The sequence below is a fragment of the Schistosoma haematobium genome, chromosome 2 (assembly GCF_000699445.3).
Source record: "Schistosoma haematobium chromosome 2, whole genome shotgun sequence".
NCBI lineage: Eukaryota > Metazoa > Platyhelminthes > Trematoda > Strigeidida > Schistosomatidae > Schistosoma > Schistosoma haematobium.
The window spans coordinates 10553047-10577386 of NC_067197.1; the positions used below are offsets into that span (position 1 = coordinate 10553047).

General features: G+C 32.0%; 1 protein-coding gene across 1 annotated transcript in view; it reads right to left on the reverse strand.

Annotated features, from left to right (window-relative positions):
• MS3_00006175 (uncharacterized protein) overlaps window positions 1–24340 on the reverse strand; it is a gene marked incomplete at its 3' end in the record, with an annotated part of 43240 nt that overhangs the window by 6560 nt on the left and 12340 nt on the right. The window contains exons 2-8 of the mRNA XM_012939574.3: window positions 23346–23497; window positions 11514–11625; window positions 9227–9387; window positions 6527–6651; window positions 5003–5125; window positions 3859–4208; window positions 3124–3227 (exon numbers count right to left, since the gene is read on the reverse strand). Of these exons, the coding sequence (XP_012795028.1) occupies window positions 3124–3227; window positions 3859–4208; window positions 5003–5125; window positions 6527–6651; window positions 9227–9387; window positions 11514–11625; window positions 23346–23497 (1127 nt within the window). The remainder of the gene's footprint in view (window positions 1–3123; window positions 3228–3858; window positions 4209–5002; window positions 5126–6526; window positions 6652–9226; window positions 9388–11513; window positions 11626–23345; window positions 23498–24340) is intronic.

Consider the following 24340-nt stretch of genomic DNA (forward strand, 5'->3'; position numbering starts at 1 on the left):
TTTAATGTTTTTAATATAAAAGTTTGTATTATTTAAGTTAATTCATAATTATATTGATGTTAAACCAATAAATCAATAATATCATCTACCTGTAACCACTATGACAGTAATCGAGTCTAATATTATTGATTAAGTTTATGAACACTTTACATAGAGCTCATATAAAAAAAACATAATACTTTAGTAAAGATTCGAATTTACATAAACATTTGATGCAATTAAAAAGGTATTCAGACTATAATCAGTTTATTTATTTGATAATAAATAACTGAATGAAGAGTGTTGGTGGGCGGCCTATGCTCCTCCACGAAGAGTAACAGGCGTTAGTAAGTAAATTCAATGGTTAAGATCATGAGTCAGTTGAAGCTAGACCATCACGGAAAACCTGGAAGCACTGGACGGCCGTTTCGTCCTATTGTGGGACTCCTCAGCGATGCGCATCCACGACCTCGCCCCCTGCGCGCGAGCGCCCAACCACTAGACCACTGAGACGGCATCCAACGTCAAGTGATTCCAGGTTTTCCATGGTGGTCTAGCTTCAACTGACTCATGATCTTAACCATTGAAATTACTAAAGTCTCCACGAAACCCATCTGATGTTAGTAAGTAAGTAAGTAACTGAATGGAGTAGTCACAATATGTAGTTCTAGTATACAAATACACGATAATGAAGTATTCTTTCAACTTACGTTTTAGAAACTATAAGATATTTTGAAGATTAGATAAAACCTAAGTAAATTCAAGAATGAAATGTCTTTTTATTTCTTGAATGTTTAACTATTTCATAGAAATAATGTTAATATTAGGAATGTAAATTATGCGCATTTTTTTAAATTCATCAGTGAAGTAGAGATTTATTTAAACATTGTTTTTCAGAATAGACAAATTTTTTCTAGAATCATTTTAATGTGACTACTTATATAAGGACTAAATTATTATTATTGGTGCCTTTATCAATATTATATTTTTTGGTACAATATAGAATTCGCAGCACAAAGTATGTCAACAAGTCTTCTTTTCCTATTTCTCGGTGGATCATTGCGACAAATATTGGGCAGTCTCCAGTTAGTTGTTAGCAGTTCAGGAATCGACATCTGATAAATGTATATTTATTTCGATGCATATTGACAGTAACCACGATGTCTCTGATTAGTCTCTTTTGTAACTTGTACAGCGAAATGTAGTAAACACTTCATAAACGCACCTGAATTAGTTATGTCACTAATAGACATAATGATGTGTTAAAATAAACAAGAAAACATATATCTTGTTGGAATATCCAGATGTCAGGAATAGGTAGTCCAGATATTTATATAGGCCGCCTGTTCTCTATATATTTCTTTCAAAACTGTATAATATAACAGAGGTTAATACTACTTTTCCGAATTATAAAACATCCTCAATTTCTAACAGTCTATTTCTAACCTAGTCTAATCATTTATAGTAATTGTCTGTTATAGATAAATAACAAAAATCTATGATGGGAAATATTTGACAGTTTGATTATACAAGATCAATATCACCTTCCCAACTTATTAATTTACAGTTTGGCAATGTATGTAATAAATGTATGGCTAAAATAAGAGAAATATTTAAATTGTCCATATAAAATGTATAAAAAGAAAAATTCTCACATCAGTTGAATAAATATCATTTAATGATAATGGAGTTTACATGTCATAATGTTATCCGCTCTCATACAATATTTTCCACTACTAACAAGCAACGTGGATCTTCTCTGAATATTATCTTCTTATAGCAACATCCAGTTAAAGTTTTGTTTCTTGAGTATCATCATGAAATTAAATAGTTGATTGTGATGAACATTATACAATCGCTCTTATAGTTAATTAGCTATGCAGTTCATAAATCTCATAACAATTCTAAGGTTACTTACTTACTTACTTACGCCTGTGCCACCCAGTAGAACAAAGGCCGACGACCAGCACTCTTCAACCCAGTCTGTCTTGGGCGTTCCTTTCTAGTTCTATGTAATAGTTGTTTATTCTACTCATATCTGTCTTCATTCCTCCTCATAAAGTGTTCTTTGGTCTTTCTCTTCTCCCTTGGCCTTAAGAATTCCATGTGAAGGCTTGCCTTGTGAAGCAATGGGTGCTTTCTTCAATGCGTGACTTATTAGTTTCCACAGCCGTTTCCTGATTTCTTCGTCCGCCGGAAAATTTTTTTCTCTTCGACAGTAGATTGTTGCTAATAGTGTCTGGCCAACACATCCGAAGTATTTTGCGTAGACAACTGTTAATAAACACTTATATCTGCTAGATGATGGCTTTCGTAATTATCCGAGTTTCCACCCCATACAGTAGAACTGTCTTGACATTTGTATTGAAAATTCTGACTTAGATGTTAGTTGACGGTTGTTTTTATTTCCAAATGTTCTTCAATCGTAGATATGCTGCTCTGCATCAGATCCACCGTGTTCATCAATAATGCTGCCCAAATATGTAAAGGTTTTTACATCCTACAAAGCTTCTACGCCGAGTGTGATTTAATTGGTGCATGCTGTGTTGTATCAGAAATCGTGCTTTCCTTTTGTGTATATTGAGAACTACTTCTGCTGAGGCTGCTGCTACACTGGTCGACTTCTCCTACAGTTGTTGCTGCGTGTGCGATAAAAGAGACAGATCATCTATAAAGTCTACATCGTTCAGCTTCATCCTAGCTGTCCACTGTATCCTGTGTTTTCCTCAAGATTTTGACGTCTTCATGATTCAGTCGATCACCACGAGAAAAGGTGAGAGTAGACAATCTTTCCCGATACCAGTTTATACGTCGAACGAGTCTGTTAGCTGTCCTCCATGCACAATTTTGTGTTTAATCCATTATAAGAATTCCGTATTGTGCTGACTATCTTCCCAAACACGTCGTAGAGTCGAAGAAGCCTTCATAGTGTTGTCCAGTCCACACTATCAAATGCTTTCTCGTATTCAATGAAGTTGATGTAGAGTGGTGAATTCCATTCAACTGATTGTTCCACAATGATTCGTAATGTTGGGATTTGGTCGATGCGCGATCGATCCTTACGCAATAATTCTAGGGTTACATATGTCATCAGTATAACATTCATTTTGAATAAGTCAAACACTTTAATCACAACCTACTTACTTCCTGATGAAACATTTCCAGATAACTCCAATTGTAAGAAGAACAACCGTGATAAATAAAACAACTCCGACACTGATGAGTGTTATTAATATCCAATTTGATTTCTGAAAAACAGAAGGATATATATACAGATTTTCTACGCTCAAAACTTAAAAAACTTAATCTCAATACACTGGGCGACATAGATTGATGATGAATTTCTCAGTTATCATGATAAGTAAAGCTTTGAACAACGTATTAATTATTTCGCCTTTTACATCTGGATACTGATACTGAATTTAGACTCCTGTTATTAACTGTAAGAACAAATCGTCGTTATGTAAATGAAACCATTAAAGTAGGTATTTTTAGTCCAAATATACTAAGAATAAATTAGTTCAGAGGACAAAATGAAATTCCACTTTACCCTGAAAGTTATGAACTCATATCCATTGTCTCATTTTTCCAAAATCTTCCCGGAAAATGTGAATCATTTCTGCACATTTGTGTAACATTTTTTCGATGTTATCCAATTTTGGTAAGTTGTCCCAATGTTCCACCATACCTGTAATTGGATATATATATTGTGCTTTAACATCGTACATGCTTGATAAACGGTCTATGTCATTAAAGCACAGTAAAATTCTCTCTACTTCTTGATGGTCAATGAGCAACTGCCTGAGTGAAATGATACATAATAGACTCATTAAGATAATAAATTTATCGATAATAAAAAAATTTCAAAACTTTTCTTACTGCTGTTTCTATTTCAACAGGTATTTCACATCTAACTCCTATCCAACCAGGTAAACACACACAGCGAACTTCAAATCTGATTGGATGATCAAAGCACGTACCGCCGTTTAAACAAACGGACGTTACTTCAGTTGAATTGTTGTAATGGTCAGTGGACAAATTATTATTACGCTGAACTTTTGCTGCCTCCTCTAAGCATGCCGAACGTCTTTCATTGCATTTATGACCTGTCCATTGTTCAGTACAATGACATATGTAACTCTCATTATAATGTCCGGCTAATTGACATTCACCACCATTTTGACAAGGTTTTGAATCACATGGGTTATAATTTGGATAGCATTCCGGTTCTGGTAAAGTAGAATAAAAACAAAGTAATAATCATCATCCTTATAGGTTTATGGAGATAGTTAAATTTAATCGAAGTCATAAGCCAATGTAAATCAGATAAGCCTTATAAACCTGGAAGCACTGGATGGCTGTTTCGTCCTGGCATGAGATTACACGTAATCATTTAAGGATATGTAGGCAGGAATCGAACCCAAGACCGCTGGGGCAAGATCCAGTGGTATACACGTCTAACTTCAGTCAATCTATGATACTGCGCGACCATCATTTACTTTCTTCGGAGAGTTTCTCAACGTCATACGTCGTGGTTTAGCCTCACTGGTCGCTCATGAAGCTGATGGTTCAATTTCCGCTCACGATGCGATAGGTGCGCACTTCTGATGAGCTCGATACTAGAACGAAATGGTTATCTAGTGCTTTCAGGTTTTAAATAGTTGTCTAAATTTGATTAGTTTGTAAATTAAATGGAAAACAAAGTACTGAGTTGAAACCATTCAGTATAACAACACTGAAAGATTGGTCAGTTTAAAAAAAAGACATTCAAAACTTATGTAAGTGGAATGATTACTGAAAGAATGCACAAACATTTATCAAATTCAAATGAAGAATATGTGACCTGTGTAAAGTAGATATATCGTTTAAATAAACTGGCGAAATTCAGAATGAATAGCTAAATTTAGAAACAGGTTAAATTAAATTAACTTAGTTGATAATTGACTACATGTTCGCTACGAATAGTGAACACATTACATGGAATTTTGAATAAAAGATTTCGAAATAAAAATAAACAACTGACTTTCTTGTCCATTGCATAAACAGATACGTCCACTTTCATCATCTTTATTTACACATGTTGCATGATCAGCACATGGTTCATAGAAACATGAATCCTCTTTATCACATTTTGGTCCTCGAAGCCCTAAAATAGGAAAACATACTTGTTGTAAACTAACTGTAACAAACAAGGTAAATGGTAAATACATGAATAGTTTAATCAGTATTTCATAAATACATGATACACTACTGGTCTATGACGAACAGAATCCGATTAATATTAAATTAGTCAGCATACATGGAGTGATTATTGCCACCATCTTAGTCCTGGAATAGCTTAGTCACTATCTGAGTAGTTTTACATTATGACAGCTTTAACTTTTACTCCTCATACTTCAGTGAAATGTGAACATAAAAGTGTCAAATTTTAATTCAAAAACGTGTTAAAACAATTTAAGTTACGAAACATGGTTAAATATAGTTGTTAAAAATAAAATATCTCATTATAACAGAGTGGTCTTATAGTAATAACTGATGACACAACTAAAACCATACTTTATTTTTAATGAAAATAAGCCAAAATCAGAAATTTAATTTTAACTGTTGGCAATCAATTCCATCTCCGGGTTAGTATTGGGTTCACTTAAAGTTTTATTATTGGCTTTATTCAGTACTATATTTTCGATACAATACAGAATTTCAACAAGTTTCCTTTCCTTATTTCTTCATCGATCCTTGCAATACATATCGGGCGGTCGCTAGTTAGATGTTAACAGTTCAGGAATTGACATCTGAATAATGTTTATTTACTTCAATGCATATTGACAACAACCACGATGTCTCGGATTGGTCTCTTTTGTAACTTGTACAGCGAAATGTAATAAACTTTTCACATACGACTAATGGGCATAATTCGGGAAATAAAAGCAGATATGGAAAGGATGAATAAAAACTAGAAGGAGCTGGAAGGGATTGCCCAGGACAGGGTTGGATGGCGAATGCTGGTGAGCGTCTTAAACTCTTTCACGAGGAGTAACAGACGTAAGTAGGTAAGTAATGGGGATAATAGTGTGTAAAACAAACAAGAAAACAGATAACTAATTGAAATATCCAGAAAACAGGAACAAATAGCCCAGATATTCAAGCAGGCCGCTAGTCACTTATAGTGTAATCGAAGTACACTCATTTTACGGCCAGTAGGTTTAATTGGCATAAACTTCAAAGATGGCTGTTTCTAATAAACACTACATTAAATTATTCATTTAGAAAATTTACGAACCCTTTAGATTTATTCAGTACGTTTACATATCGAAAGATAAGTTACGTTATTCCTTTCACTAAAGTTTGAAACAATTAAAAACCCCGTACTGTCCACGATATAATTCTGATGTGACCATAACTGAACTTTGAAGCAACCATATTTAGTTGTAATTTGAAGCTCTTATTGAGATTTCTTTGAGTTAATTTTCTATCACACTAAAAATATTTTCATTAAAGATAACCATTATCTATGAATCATCACTTTCTGACGATAAAATAAACATACCTGGGAGACAAATATAAGAACCATCTGAACTGCAAGTATATCGAGATGGTTCTGGTTTACAGAAAATGTGACAATGATTGCCATAATAGTCTTTTACGCAACTAAGACGCATTCTTACATTAACGCTAAATTTTAAAAAGGAGTAAGAAAAAAAATAAATAAACGAAGGTATAAACAACAATCATTTATGTTAAAGCATTTAAATCTTGATTAGATTATACTTTTTCATTCCTTTTAAATATAAATTCATTGTTTTTCTAATTCAAACAACGGCATTATTCGACAAACAAATAAACTACGATACTAAACACATCAAAGACATTTGAGAAACTGTCTATGAAATAATTAAATTAACAATATACAATATTCTTATTGAGTCGAAATCGTTATGGTTTTATGTCCGGCTTTTATCACGTGATTTATCCACCAATCAAAATACGAATTTATACGATCTTCGCACTATAACAAAACCAATGATGTTCAACCGGTATGAGCAGTCTAGCGTCCTTATTGGTCTTATGTTCGCTTAGCCCGTCCCCTTGAGTCCAGAACACAAACACCAGCTTTTGCAATACGAATCATTTATTTCAAACATACTCGGTTTATATATCAACCAGACAAACCACAACGTCCCATGAAATAGAATATAACATGTGTACACAAAAAAGCCGAAAAGTGACTTTGAATGAGGGAGATAGTAATTAATAGACAGGCCATAACTCAAGAATGATAAATCGTATAGTATTAGTCTATGGGTCAAATTAAAGCTTATAATAAGAAGAATATAAATATACGTAATCTAATTATTGAATAATTATACCATAAGAATATATATTAGTTAATTAATATGTCTCAGGAGTTACCCGTGATTTAATCTTCGCTCGGATATAACAGAAATGATGATACATTTCGCTTCAGGATCACTAAATACACAAATTCTCTAGATTTCCCGTGTTTCATTACTTCTGAATAAAATCTATGTCATATACATAGATTCCAGTCAATTAACTAGGCAAAATAATGTGTACAAAAAAATTCGATTATTTGTTGCCTAAGCTTGATACTTATCCATATATAACAAATTGGATCATTCGCGTACATTCTTGGAATGTTAACCAAAATCAGAATCTATTGTGTTGAGTATTACGAAATAAAGTTTTATTCATGTACAATGCAATTCATTATCATGGTTTCCAATCAGGCTTATGGAACAAATAATCATAACTTTAAAGATCAATAGTGAACATAACTAATCGTTATGTATTAGTGGAAAATAGATTTAACATATAGGTTCTAGTAGATGAGCTTGTATTGAATCTATTAGTGGATTTTCGTTAGTTTCAAGAAAACTTCTTTTTGATTAGGCACTTTATTAGTATAAATTCATATTTTCAGCCATCATCAAACTTATTATTAATCACCTGCTCACTAGTGACTGACTTCAGGAGACACTCCTGGAGTTCTAGTGAGAAGTCGTTACCAGTGGAGTTCAACCAGGTCTGTTGTGAGATATCAGCTCAGTGGAGACAATGGTGTACGGTGGCACAACTTCGTGGATTGGTTGAAGTTAGACATTAACACCATTGGATGCCGGCTCAGTGGTCTAGTTGGTTAAGCACCTGGCGCGAGACCGATAGGTGATGGGTTCGAATCCCGCGGGGTTCGGGATCGTGGATGCGCACTGCTGAGGAGTCTCATACTAGAACGAAACGGCCGTCCAGTGTTTGCAGGTTTTCCGTGGTGGTCTAGCTTCAGTTGACTCATGATTTCAACCAGTGAAATTTCTAAAAATCTCCACAAAACCCATTCTGATAAACTTATAATGTTTAGATCATCGAGAACAATCAATTCAATGAACAACACGAAATAATATATTTACATTCTATTGGTATATCAGATACCCAATTAAGTAGGCTGCGGATGAAATAAAAACCAACAAGGTTTTGAAAGTTTTCAAAATTTAGTTCAGTCAATCGTTTGTATGATTTAATGCATACGTTGACCGAATGCTCAACCTATTTTGTAAACATTATTTCATAAAAAATTGTAGAATTCGCCTTGCTGACCCATAAGTTATAACACTTTTGTTCATGAATGTCTCTATTAGTCTGTGAATAGATGTACGTTGTTAAAGTGTTGGATTAGTCATGGTTACAAAATTCCTTTGTCATGTGTTTTTGTTTAATTAACGCCAATTTATTTCAATTAATATTGACCCTTTTATAATGACTAAGATCGACAAACATATTATTGACTTAGATATTTTACGTTATTCCAGAAGGTATCTGAAAAATCAAACAAAAAATATCTAGTTTTTCAAATGTTCTATGTTTTCAGACTAAACAGTGACATATTATTTATGGTTTCACTTTGATACATTACAGAATGATTCATTACTCAAACCCAATCCCATAGAAACAAACTAATCCGTAATGTTTACCGATCAATTGTTGTTAATTTAAATTTACTTGAATCATTCGATAGCATTTGAATCTTATTGTTGCTTTGCTACATGCGTTAATCAATCCAGACGTATTTGAAAACATCATAATGTATTCGACGTACACATTCAACATCAATAATCACTTTTGAAACATTTCCCTCATTTGAAGTTGAATAAGTGAAATACAGACTGATTATCATGTTTTAAAATGTTGGAAAGCATATTCCATTTATTTTTTTCCATCTAGGATGACTTACTAAATAGTATTTTTATATTGATCATTTTCTCTGGACATTCTTATGTTTGTCCAATTGTTTGTTGGTAATAATGAAAAATGATTAGCGACCAATGTACCAATCACTTCAACGGATCCAAAAATATCTTGCTCAAATATACCTAACGTAAATGTATATTCGTTCTAGATAAATAAAGAGAAAGAAATATGAAATTTAAATTATTCGTTTTGAGGTACTGAAATTTAACCGAATGTTCAGATGGTTATATCAGTGAAAATCTAGTTTGTATTTTGAGAATAAAATAAACCGAACATTTCCCACTAAGCAAAAATATATGTATTATGACCATACTTGGAAGTGGCATTCTGGACTCATTAGTATTCAGTTACTTTTTTATGTAAAATGTATTTATTCCAGTTATGAGGACTGATTCGATCACTAACTACCTAAGCAAATTTTTTATTTAAAATATATCTCTACTGATTTGTAATAAGTAGTTCTATTCATTTAAAATGCGTAATATCAAAACTTCAATAAATGGAAATTTTAGACTGATGGTTTATCACGAATAATGTGTATATAAGCTGCATTTTTAACATATATCCGAGATTATTATCTGAGTTTCTTGATCATACCTTACGGTTGCCATGGTGGCTATGATGAAGAAACTGGTGAATTCTTTACATAGTTCAGCATAGTAGTCAATGTTTTCATGGATAGATCTATACTGTTAGACATATATGAACTCTTATTTGATATTCCATACTACACAAATGCAGGTAGTATCTGGGTTGTTCCACCACGCCCAAGACATCCTTCAAAGACACCTGTTATCTTCAACTTTCAAAGGCCATATTATGACGTAGAAGTAAACGTGATCAAACCAAATATAAGCCAATCCTAAAGAATTATTTCACATTTTAAAATTTCGAAATTCATTTTAAGCGTTCACATCTTCTACTTTAAATTGTGATGAGTTATCCTTGATCTGAAATTTTTACAAACGTATATCATGTTAGTAAAATGTATCGCGTGGAATTAAAGGTTTTCCGATAAGGTGATTTCACTAAGTGATGAACAATTCCAAAACATGAAATTATGCTTGGCGGTTCTTAAGACCTACTCTGAGAAAAAATTCAACTATTGCTTACCTTCTTTGCAAAATGTGTTGTATTTGATTACAATATTTTCGATTTCAGCTGTTAAGATCAATATAAAATACTATTTAGTATCATTGATTTTAAACGTTAGAAGTTTCTAAGCTTTAAACTTGTCCTGTCGAAATTTGCTTTATCCATCATTGATTTACATAATCAATACAAAAGAACAGTTTATACTACTATAAAGTTTGTACTTGGTATACTAAATCTTAAATGATCGTTAGTAAATGTCAAAAAGGTATATGCATTATATCTTATTTGTATTTTGAAGGTGTTTTTTTTTTTAAATTTTAACTCTCAAGTTCAAAAATCAGCTTGTTTGACCACGTTTACTAAGTTTACATAACTTGTACACTCATCTAAGCATAAAATGAATAGTTCTATGTTTTCATAATCAGATTTATTATTATAAATAATAGTGCCTTTATTCAATATTATTATATTTTGGTACAATTTAGAACTTCTCAGTACAGGGTATTTCAACAAGTTTCTTACACAAAAAACAAAGAAAAACAAAGACGAAAAAAGGGAAAAAAAGATTTGAAAAAATTTTTGAAAAACTGTACAACTTTTCAAATTAGAGACATGTTAAGAATGCAGTTTATTGACTAGGTTAACTCTAACAACCTGTTCGTCATAGAGTATATTTATTAGGTAAGGTACTATAGAACTTTTATACTTTTGTTTGCGTGCATGGATTTTAATGTAATTACGTCTCGTTCTACCAGAAGATATACAAGGAGAAATATAAGAGTGAAGGGGATGGTTAGTGTCTGATAAAATAACACCTGTCAGGAGTTTGCATGACTTTAGATGTCTATCCACAACCATATTAATTATGATCTCGAAAGATTCACCACACACCTTGCTAACTGCCTTCAGCACTCTCCGTAATACAGCAAAGTCTTTTCTCAAAAGCCCGGGAAAGAATAACGGATAACAGTAAAGAATAATAGGTAATATGCAAAAATTGACAAATTGTAAGAGTAAATGACAATAAAGAAGTAGCTTTTTTACGGAATGATATTAAAGAGACACTTAGTTTTGTTCTAGAAAAGAAAATTCGATAAAGCATTATAAGATTTAAGATAAAATCTAGAAAGAAATTACTTGACATTCAATAATAAAATAAATGGTAAATAACTTACAGGAACAGGTTGTGGTACAAATATTTCAATACCATCACTTTCACGAAACTCTAAGTAACCAGCATTATCAAATATACGTGTGGTATGCTGTAGTAGATGACATTTATCTATGCTTTAATTAAAAATCAAAGAAAAAAACAAACAAATGGGAAAAAAATGGAAAGGATCTGCTTAAATTATGTAAGTACTTGAATAATAATGAAAAACAGATTGATCAATTGCAGTCTTAAAAAACTCAATGGGATGATACAAGCCAAACAATACCAAGTGAATTGAACAAGCAAGTGGCTATCAGGACTCAGTAGCTGAGTGGATAGCGCAATGGAGTTTGATGCGGACGGCGGTGGGTTCGAGTTCTAGAGTGAACATCAACTCTGAGATGCAGGTACGTCCAGCCGACGAGTCGCAAATAGGCCCAAACGTGCGTGTAAACTGGATTCCACTGCTAGCCACTATTCATCATTGCTTACAATGAAAATTTATGTTTATACAAGTGAAATCTAACAATAATCAATAATGCTTTGAGATATCAACTAAAAATTTATTTGATTATTTACATCCATTGGATTTAAACAAAGTTTTTTTTAGATTTTTTTTAAATAGACAGTATGTGTAAGGAGATATATGATGGATATGAGTAAATTTTCCATCCAAATGAACTTCTGTCTCATAAGTAGATCAAATACTATTTCACCTTTCGAAAAGTATTCTATATATAATTTGTAATTTAGGTGGAAAGATTCTGGATTCCACTGCTAGCGATTATCCATCTTTGCTTAGAATGCTTGTGAATTAAGGCAATGTCAAGGTAATACGCACAGCATACACATATGTCAGTAAGATATTGATCAATTGCAGTCCTAAACATCAGTGAGAAGATTCAAGTAAACAATATGAAGTGAATTTAAACTTCACTGAATCGTACAAGCAAATGTTTATCAGGATTCAGTAGTTAAGTAGACAACGCAATGGAGTTTGATGCGAACGGTAGTGGGTTCGACTCCCAGAGTGAACGTCAACTCTGAGACGCAAGTACATCCAACTGATGAGTCCATAATAGGCTGAAATATGCGTCTAAATTGGATTCCACTGCTAGCCACTATCCACCTTTGCTTATAAGGTTTCAGTTCATCAGTTCATCGGTTAAATAATAATGTAAACAATGAAAAGGGGAAGTCATAGTTATTGTTTCTAGATAATTATAATACAGCTCAAGATTTATCTCATGGTTTGATCACTTTTAAGAAAATACCCTGTTCATTAAACATTTAAGGATTGTTTGCAGATCATTTTCGATGTGTTTTCTTTTTCCGCAATATAAATAATCTGTTCTAATATTACATTCGGTTTAAAACTAAATATAAACAGATATTTTTATTTGAGATCATGAACCGATCGATGTTAGACCACTATTGAAAACCTGGAAGCCGTTTCGTCTTATTGTGGGACTCCTCAGCAGTGCGCGTCCACGATTCCACTCGCGAAGTTCGAACCCAGGGTCTTCAGTCTCTAGCGCGAACGCCTAAACTACTGGACCACTGAACCTTCCAGGTTTTTTAATGGTGGTCTAACATCAATCGATTTATGGTCTCAATTAAAAACTTAGCAATCTCCACAACCCCTATACTAATAAACAGATATTTTGGATAGGTAGTAAAATATGTCGAAAAATACATTATAATTTAAATCTATGACCACACGAAAGTGACCAGATTTTAGGTGATAACATTTATAAAGTTTACGTAACTAGTATGTGCTACTGTATTTCAATTGCATATATTCATTAAATCAGATTATCAGCTACTTGTAAACATTAAACATGAAATATTTCAGAGGTGAACCTTACTAATAGACAAATGAACAATATGTTTTTAATTATTATAAATATATATCTTAATGTTTTATCTAAACATACATATGATAAGTAAACATTAACATGTTATAGTTATAATAATAAACATTACGTTTATGTATAGTAATAACATGTTATAAAATCAATCAATTAAAGGTTACCAAGGGTTATTATTAGCACAGGAACATAATTGACATTGTGTAGACTGCAATCGATCGCTTAAATCGATGTGATTGGTATATTTAAGCAAAATCTTTTTATGAACATAAAGCCCTTAATATGTAAACATAAAAATCCAGAATAAATGGTCAGTATAAATGGAATGCTTTATACGGTGAAATTGTTTTAGCACTACACATAATATCTGCAGTGTTTAAAGTATCTTACTGCTATTGTAGTATTTCTATCACTCTTAACGTTTGAATGGGAATATTTCAGTTACGAAATATTCTTTTTTAAATGAACACTGTTAAATTTGATTCGAATGTAAATAATAGCTCGATGTAGATTGTCTTGGTCATTCACTATCATACGTAGCTGACTCATTAATAGGACTATTTATTGGTCACTTTATCAACGATGGGGTTTCAAATTATAGTGGAATTTATATGTTCATCATTATGAGACAATTTATTGTGATATACTAAAATTGCCGTTATTCATTACGACAAGGCAAATTCTTTTCACGCTGAACGGCGTAAATAAATCATTTTATATTAGACTTAAAGGTGCGACTACAATTTATGGACGAAGCGATCAGGTATAAAATAACAAGTCTCGGATTTCGGCGTGAAATTCACTCATCCATTTAGCCAAATAGCCCCTTGGCATTTTAGCTGATTCCAGTTCGTGATGAAAAGTCGTAAATCTGATTCCTAACCCTAGTCATCAACTACGAATCATGATTCTTATTCTTCAAACTGCTTTATAACTCTCATTTAGCTTTAATAAGTAAGTTGACACTCACAAGGTCACTTTAGTGTCGTTCAAAGGTCGTCAATAAATTATAGTCTCACCAACCTAACTCCATAGCTTTTTGTCTTTCCTAATTGATGAGTATCTTTCTTGAGTTATAATTATAGCATATCCAATAAACCAGTTAACCATTTTGATAATATATTGAATTTATTGTTGAAAACATAGAAAATTTTGTATAATAAGGTAGGATGGATTTATTGATAGCTAATAATAAATCCAGATGACATGTCTAAATAGAACAAAACGAGAGTTCTGGATTCTGATGCTAGCCACCAGCTATCTCTGTTTATAATCCTTGTGACTTGATGGTAGTATCGAGACCATCCACAAAGGATGCAAATCGGCAAAAAATTCTGATCGCTTGCAGTCCTAAATATCAATGGAAAGATCTAAATAACCAATACAAATGAAGGTAACATAAAATATTAGTAGGATTTCCGACACTTTGTTTTTATGTTTGACAAGTTTCAACCGATTTACAAAATGATTGACTGATATAAATGACGCAGTAAATAATAATAATAATAATAACAACAGTAATAATAATGTGAATCGTTTGATTATTAATCGAAGCAAGAAAACTATTTTCCATAATTATCGACAGTTCATCATATTTGTGCGAGGGCTGTAATACTGTCCGGGTGCCCAGACCGAAGCAGGTGGTTTTCTTAGGGGGCCACACCCTGAGCCTTTGACCTAAAGGTCTAACCGACAAGGCAGTGGAGCATCGTGAGGAGATGTAATGTTTTTCACAACAGTCTCGAATATGTGGATCCTTTGCATTTACTAGCCAAAATTCACAAAATTTAGTTTAAAAAAATCCTAAATTTATTGATAAAGTGAGACCACTGTTGAACAATCTATAATTTTGGAACATAGTTTAAGTGTTACTATGGTAAAATACCCCATAATAATTTATATATATGATATGTAATAAATACAATTGTAAGAAGAATATACCATGTATACCATATAAATCACCATAAAAAGATGGTTTTCTTAAAATGACATAATCTATTTTTAATGACATATTTCTCCACACATTAGAAATATTAACAGTAGGAGAGTTCAATATTTACAATAAAGAATTTTATACTGTTATAATCCTATCTGTCATGTGTTATACTAATTTTAAGATCGGTAACCAATACATTGACTAAAAATATGATACAATTTTCATTAATAGTTGCATTATTTAGTAGTAGTTCATGCTTAAATTCTTTGTTGTTGATCATCACATGATATGATGTATTATATATATCGATATGTTTTATGGTCAAAATGTATTATTGATCGATTATTAAGACATTGAATCGTATTTTCTGATCTTTATATACAGGACAAAACTAATATTGTATTAGTATTTAAAATTATCAACTTTCAATTGAGGAAATAATAACTGATTAATATGTGAGTACTTTGTATTCGATAAAACATGACGTCTGTTACTACAACTAGTCGATGTATAAAATAAGGAACTGAACATTTAATTGTTGAGTATTTTATGTAAATTAAACAGAAAGTTTTTCTAATAAGTACTAAGTAATAATGAATTATCGATAATTGAAGTCATGTGTCAATTTAAGCTAGACCACCATGGAAAATCTGGAAGCACTGGACGGCCGTTTCATCCTAGTATGTGACTCCTCAGCAGTGCGCATCCACGACTCCACCTCGCGAGATTCGAACCCAGGGGCTTCAGTCTCGCGCGCGAGCGCTTAACCACTAGACCACTGAGACGGCATCCAACGTCCAGTGATTCCATGCTTTCCATGGTGGTCTAGCTTCACTTGACTTATGATTTCAATCACTGAAATTACTCAAATCTTCACAAAGCCCCTTCTGATAATTATCGATAAGTTTGCAATTTAGTTACATTATATCATAATTTTATTGATTGTAACAAAATCAGTTACTCAGTTCAACAATAAAAAATGTTCACAAACATGTACTACTCAAGCATCTCAAAGATACAAAAAAATATTTATCGTTTTAATAAAATAAGTGGCTGAAATTTTCCAAATAAACACACATTATGAACAAATATATACAATCATTTACTGTGTGATCATAATTCTGCAATTAAAAGCGGTGGCCTTCATAAAACTCTGGGCTACCTGTTCCTGTCATCTGGATATTTCAATAAGTTATCCGTTTTCTTGTTTGTTTTTTTTAACACATCATTATGCCTATTAGTCTCAAAACCTACTTAGGTGCATTCGTGAAACCTTTACAACCTTTCGCTGTACAAGCTACAAAAGAGACCAATCAAAGACATCGTTGTTGCTGGTAATGTACATTGAAAAGAATATACATTAATCAGATGTTGGTTCCTAAGCTGCTAACAACTAACTGGCGACTGCCGAATATTTATCGCCAGGATCGATGAAGAAATAAGAAAAGGAAACTTTTTGAAATACTTTGTGCTGAGAATTCTATATTGTACCGAAAAATATAATATTGATAAAGCCATTATTAATAATAATAATAACCATTATTATTATTATATTGGGAAAATATGTACCCATGAATATCGTCACTAGAATTACGTGACATTATTGAGGATGCATACAAAGATATACATTGTATTTATACTCTTCATTAATTTCCTTTTGCTTACTATTAAACCTCTTAATTTACTTTTGATCATGATCATTCAAGCAGATTATTTTATGAGCCAATAAATACGGTACATAATTTTCTTTCTTTCGTTTTTTATAGATAATTTGATCATAGTTTCTTTAATCCATAGAGAATTAAACCAACACGAAAAGAAAAAGTAAAGAAATGATAAAACTCTTTAGATTTTATGATAATCAAGTCGTCGTTCAATGGTTTTTTTTACTTCTATTGAAGCATAAAAGAAAATGTAAGAAAAATAAAAGATCAGAAATAGGCGGAAAAAATTCGGTGAGACTATAATTTATATACGACCTTTGAGTAACGTTCAAGTGGCTTTCAGGGTGTCTACCTACTTGGTAAGGCTAAATGGAAGTTATAAAACTTTTTGTATGAAGCTCAATGATAAGTTTTGCAAACTGAACGCTAGATTCGTTTCCTAAGCTATTCTGTAACCCCCAAGCTAGAACTATACACCGAACTGAACAGCGAGAAAGAAGACGCAACGTATGCGAGAAGTACTTTACTCCAAAGTTCATTTCAATACAGAAAATATAGGGTTTTTATAATATTTTTAAATGTCCTTGCGTTGCTCGAAGATTTCGAAATGCTACTAAACATAGTAACACCATAGCAATCAGCCAATCAGAACCTCTACATGCGACGTTTCACTTCCTTGATATTTTTGGCTATAACTTCAAGTGAACGCTGATTGGATGAAACGCTTCTTAGCGTTTCCTGATCTTTGCTTGTCTTTTGCAAGAAATCTTCTGGATCACTCCAACAAATAAGGATTATGATTTACAGTTGATGGTTAGGATTATGAATTAGATTTAATTTTTTCATGACGAATTGACATCAGCTAAAATCCTAAAACGATATTTAACCAAATGGATGAATGAATTTCGCACTAAGATCCAAGACAGGTGATCTTATATCTTATTGGATCGTTCATAAATTATAGTCTTGCCAGAAATTCTTCTTACCTCTTTCTCTTCATATTCATATTTTTTATTCTTTTATTTAATAATCAAAGGTAATGTAAAGTAACCAAATAAAATATGATTAGGTTGATGAACTGACTAATTACTGATTCGATGAAATAAATATGATCAAATTATTAAAAAGAGATTTCTAACATATAACCGTTTGTGTGTCATACAGAAATGTTTTTTGTCAGTTGGTTTGCTTCATTTAGTTATTTGATCTATTGCATGGCGTCAACTTTTAATATGGTAGAACCAAACTTTGTCCTAATGAATTAACAACATAAAATCTTCCTATTCGCTTATTTATGATCTTAATCTTTCTTGTTGATTTGTATCTTGAATCAATAATATGTAAGACTTACATAGCAACGATTCATGATTTACACTTCCATGAGCTTTCCTGTAGTGAACGAGAAGACAGGTGGGAACAGCTAAACGTATTTAGAGACAAAATTACAAATACTCTTAGTAAAATTTCAGAACCATACAGTTAATACTTAATTTGAAAAATGGTAATCAATTATCTTAGACTTCATTGTTCTTTTATCTCTATATCAATCACTGTCTGTTCTTATTCTCTTCTCTTCGATCTACTCAACCTTCTACCTCTTGACATTTCACTTTCGATTGGTGATACATACTACTTATATCTGTCGATATCAGTATCACACACAATACTCCTAGAGTAATGGTTAATGCTTTAAAAATTTAGGCTGTAAAATTGCATAGGAAAATATCTACATAACCGTTAAGACGTAGTTATAATATAGCAGTAAATTAGTTACATTTGTTGACATTATAAACTATATTAATATTTGAAGTTATCAAATTATTAGATGTCTAGTGTTACCTAGTTCAGTTTATTCAAATCTGACAATTGATCAATGTGAATAAAATATATATAGATAGATATCAGTGTATTGAGACGGTTTTTTAAGTCTTACAATGTTGCACACTAAATCTGAAAATGTAGTTCATGTCATCTCATTTGCATAAAATCCAATCCAATTTTTTTCTTTAGTTAGGTCTGTAAATTGATAGTTCGAATGAATATTTAATATGAAACTGATAAAGACAGCTTTCCTATTCAGCTTTGAGTTATTTGGCATTGTACTTTTAATTAGTTTTCTTCATTTTGATCATTATCAATAAACATAATTTGTGTCAAAAGCTTTCAAAGTCGAATAATATAATTAAACCCAGTTTCTGAAAGACCATACCCTTTTCTATATGTTTACAGTGACCTCATTTATATAACTCACTTTATATTCTAGGTCATCTTACGTGGTATTAAATTTTCACTTGTGATCAGTAAAAGTAAATAAAATAAACACTTTATGTACTGGAGCAAATTATCCGAATAGTATGTATAATGATAAAAAAACTAAGTGTAGTTGATACTTAAGTAGTGCTTAAAATTAACATAGTATGGGTCCAGGTATTCCGATGTTATAAACACTAATTAACGACAGATACTAGTATGTAATAAAAGTTAACTTCAAAATAAACAATCACGATTAGTCCTTTAATTTAACATTTCATTCGAAATCCGAAATGATTTAGCTGTGACGTCTATGTATTCAACTGTAATGATTTCACTATATAATGTTATAGCAGCTCACGTGCATTTCAGTTTATTCACATTTAATTTGGTCATACTTTGTTTTGTTAACTCATTTAACGGACAGAGGCATTCGTACAATAAAAACCTATCTATATCATTGTACCATTATTATTGTTGCACTTGTATGAATATGTATGCTTGAGTATTGCCTACTGCTTACGCACATATTCATTGTTCTAACTTGAGTGTTAATCCCCTAAATGATTCGATGATTCATTTTCCTATGTATATATCTTACCTTTTTCTTCAATATACTTAATAAACTATCACATCCAATCAAGTAATTCAATATGCAGAAACATCTCATTACGACATCCGTAACACCTTATCACTAGTGTAAAAAACTCATTCTAGATCATCTCCCTTTATGAATTACTTTACCTGTAAACTTTCTAGACTCTGGAATTATCTACCACAATCTATCCGTACGATAAAGTCACTCCCATTATTTGTTCGCTGCATTGATGCATACTGCTCCTCTGAAGATGCACTAAATGTTCAAGCACCTGTAAGTTTATCTTATTCCACAAGTGAGATTATAGGAGCATTAAATGTTTAACCACTCTTATTAGTAAATTCCTGAAGTAAAACCACTTACCTTTCTATTACTCTATGTTCACACTGACCCTAGCAACCTTAACTAATTTGAATATTATCTAACATTAACAGTATATCACTGAGTCACATAACATATGCATTATGGTAGACCGGATTGGTATATTTTGGTAATTACTGCTTTGTTGTTCCGTGCTCTCAGTTTTCGTTTTTTCTTTCTCTGTTGTAGATAATTATCATTAATTCGATCCGGCACACGAAATGACCTTAAATACACCGTTCATAAATCAACAGGCTTATCACTGAAGAAAAATTAAAAGTTCCAGGTTGATGGCATTGGATCGCTGTAATACATATACTACTTAAACAATTACTGAACTAATATACTTAAAACTATCTTCTATCACATGTATTTTCTCTACATCTAATGTTACTATTTATATCAAATTGATCATGCCTGTAAACTGGCGTGAATCCGGTAATTATTATTTTCAGAATATTATATACATAAAATATTCCGAAAATAATAATGACAGAATTCACGCCAGTTTACAGGAATGATCATTGAGGAAAGCACCAAACTGCATCGTGAGACAAGCCCTCACTTGAAATCCTCAAGGACAAAGTAGGAGAGGAAGACCAAAGAACACATTACGCCGAGAAATGGAGACAGACATGAGAAGAATGAACAACAATTGAATAGAACTAGAAAGGAAGACCCAGGACTGAGTGGGTTGTAGAATACTAGTCGGTGTCCCATGCTCCATTGGAAGTAACAGGGGTAAGGAAGTAAATATATGTATATATACATGTGCATTTTAATCCTATTCATTCGACTCGCTCGCTCATTTACTCGCTTGCTCTTCAAGACAAGCCTTTCATTCTTACTTTATATGCCTATGCTTTTGGTGACCTGTGCATGGTGCAACAATAAACATGAGCAACGCTTCCTATTCATCTACTGATCTATAAAACAATGATGGCGTTATCTAGTGACGGTTATCAGGCCGAACAGTTTCACGTAGTTTAAGAATAATATCGAATACTACAATGTTTTATGATCAAATATTTAAAACTCGTTCAGTATTTAATTCAAATATAATGATCAGTTTAAATGTAAACCAATGTACAAAATTTAAACCGGGTTACACGATAACTTATTTATCGAATGATTAAAAACGACAACAAAACGCAAATGGGTAAGCAACCGAATGTATTTGATCCTGAAACTACAAAACATCTTACTAAAATCTGAGAACAATACAGTAAATACTTAATTTGCAAAATATCAATCCATTGTCTCAAACTTGACTATTTCTTTGGCAAATATCGGTCCATTGTTTCAGATTTAATCGTTCTTGCATTTTTATATCAGTTGCTTTCCATTCCCAGTTCTTTCCTTCTCAATCTTCTACTGAAATAAATTCTATATCTGATTATCGTTATATACTACTTATATAAATGTAAGTATAAGTAGCTCACACCACATATTCATCTTTTATCCTTAAAAATACTTTTAATTATGTTTTTTTAAAAATAAAATATTCTAAAACAGTTTTATCATGTAAATTGAATCCCATAGAGAATTTAATATTTAATATATGAGAAGTGTCAATTACTATTTTAACAAAAGTTCAATGCAGGAAGTTATTATTATCATTATCATTATTAGTAAGTAGTATTACTATTATTATTATGACTATTATTATTATTATGTTGACCTTTTAATATGATGATAAAATTAAAATTGAGCATATTCATTTTAATAATGTGTGATAAAACAAAAATTCAAATAAGGAGGTCACATTCAACTTAAACAAAAAAACAAGACAAACAAAATGGCAACTTAGTTCATAATGTCAAACAATCTTTTTCATTATAAACAAACGTTAAGCTATTAAGTGATTATATTTATGATGCATCTAATATATAAAAATGTCATTCATTACAGCTATTTCACATCAATTATAACATCTTAATAGAGAGTCAAAACTTTAAAAGTTTCCTTGAAAATAAAGTTGGTTCGTGATGTTGTTGAAATTTAACAATCTTCACAATTCCTTACTTAAAATTATCTTCTGCTGACTCGTTATTAACTTTAAGAGGTAATTCTCGGAGTTCTAGTGAGAAACTGTCACCAGTGGAATTCAACTGTGTCAGGTTTTAGAAAGTTATCTACTGAACACAGTCGAAAACGATCGCACAATACCGTTAGATATCAGCTCAGTGGTCCTGAGGTTAAGCGTTTTCACTAGACCAAAAGTCCTTGATACGAATTTTGGATGTACACTACTGAATATTATAGTAGGACGAAATGACCACTCAGTGCTTCCAGATTTTCAATGGCTGGGTAACATTGATCGATTCATGATTTCGATGAAATTCGACAATCTCCACAACTTTATGCTATAAATTAAGTTTGCTGAATTTACAAAATAAATTGAATTATTTACCACTATTTAAGTTTGGGTCATTATGTCACCGTATTCAATAATTCACCCTTTTAAGGTGAATGGAAATGTTTGAAATTCAATTCGTTAGATACGATATTGTACGAACAGAAATCTAACAAAAACTTGATCTTGATGTTGAATATTATGGTTAATATCCATTACACGTAGATGAAAACAATCATTTTATCTATGTACTATGAATTCACTCCTTTTAAGAATTGCCTTACTTGTTAACAACTTGAAGCGATGGCAAAATATTTATGGGAAAAAAGTAATAAGATAAAAAAATTAACTTTATCACATTGAAAGAGATTCATCAGTTAAAACTGAAGATCACATTGATGTAGGTATTTGCATATATTTTCCTACGCATATATTTATGCGTTTTAGATTACAATCACATGAAGGAATGCTTCATTCATTCATTCTATTTGACTGCATTTCTTATTTTTACTTTTTCGAGGTAAGTGAACAGTAAGAACTATATAAAATAACTTTAAATTCTTCAAACTCATCAGCAGACTATATCGTATAGCAACTAACCAAGTTTGCTTGATTAGAAATGTTTACATTTCCGAGCTAATTCATTCTATGTATGACAATTGTGAACTTGAATGCTACCAAAAGAACTATTCAAATAATTTTTATCAATCTTCAATGTAACGAATAGGATATTTTGTATTCAAAAAACTATAACTTGATTCTTAAGTCGTACACTAATATATTCTATAACTATTACAAATTTTAAGTTGATTAACTTACTCATCTGTAACTGAGGCTGCATTTTTTAGACATAATGTGAAATAAACATCACATTCTTTTCCGCCAACACGATCACAAATTTGTCCATTCTCCAATAACGATGCTGGATTGTTATAATCCCATTCAATTTTTAATTGAGCTCCACCGTATGGCTAATAGAATAAGAAAAATGAACATTAAAAATAGATTACGTTTTAAGTATTTCTCATTACTGTTACATGATTTATTTAATTCAAGTCCCAATGACATTAAATTTAGATTATAATAATGGTTATCAGGGAAAACTAGTACATTGATATCACTCAATAGTTATATCTCCATTGACTTCATTTTTCGTCTCAAACTTCAAAGACGTTTAGCTAATATAACATAAAAATTAATTATTGTTCAGCTGCTAGAAATCTTAATGATTGGAATTTTTTACTGGTGACTTTTAGAGGCATAGTTATCACCGTGAGATCATGCACGAAATTCTACCTCCAAACACCAATAGATATTAGCTAGACATTAGATAAAGTCAGAAAACCATTTAGAAAACTTGAACCAGTTCTCAGTTTCTTGTTTCGAATTATAGCTCTGGATTTTCAAGCATTTATTTGTTATTTGGATATTTAATTAAAAAAGACCCGACCGATGTTGCTACCTTAACGTGGTGGTCAGGCTTACCTATCGTGATAAAACAATCGTTCCTCAAGTACCTACCATGCCAGACAGGTCGGTGGAAGAACGGTAAGATTAAAAGCAGCAAATCCAAGGTCCGAAAGCGAAGTCGTACTGCTGACTGTGCAGAGGTGTGACTGCAGTAAGATGCTTCCTTCAGACAACCAGCATGACAGCGATGCTGCCTTCCCACAAGGAGGGGTGGGGTTAGAATAGGTCGACCCTAAAAATGTACACCTCGCCTTATCCCACGGATATCCGTCTCAGGCGGTAAGGTCCCAATAATTACGGAGCTAACACTAAAATTACTCACGAAAAAGTCGTGTCTGACCGAC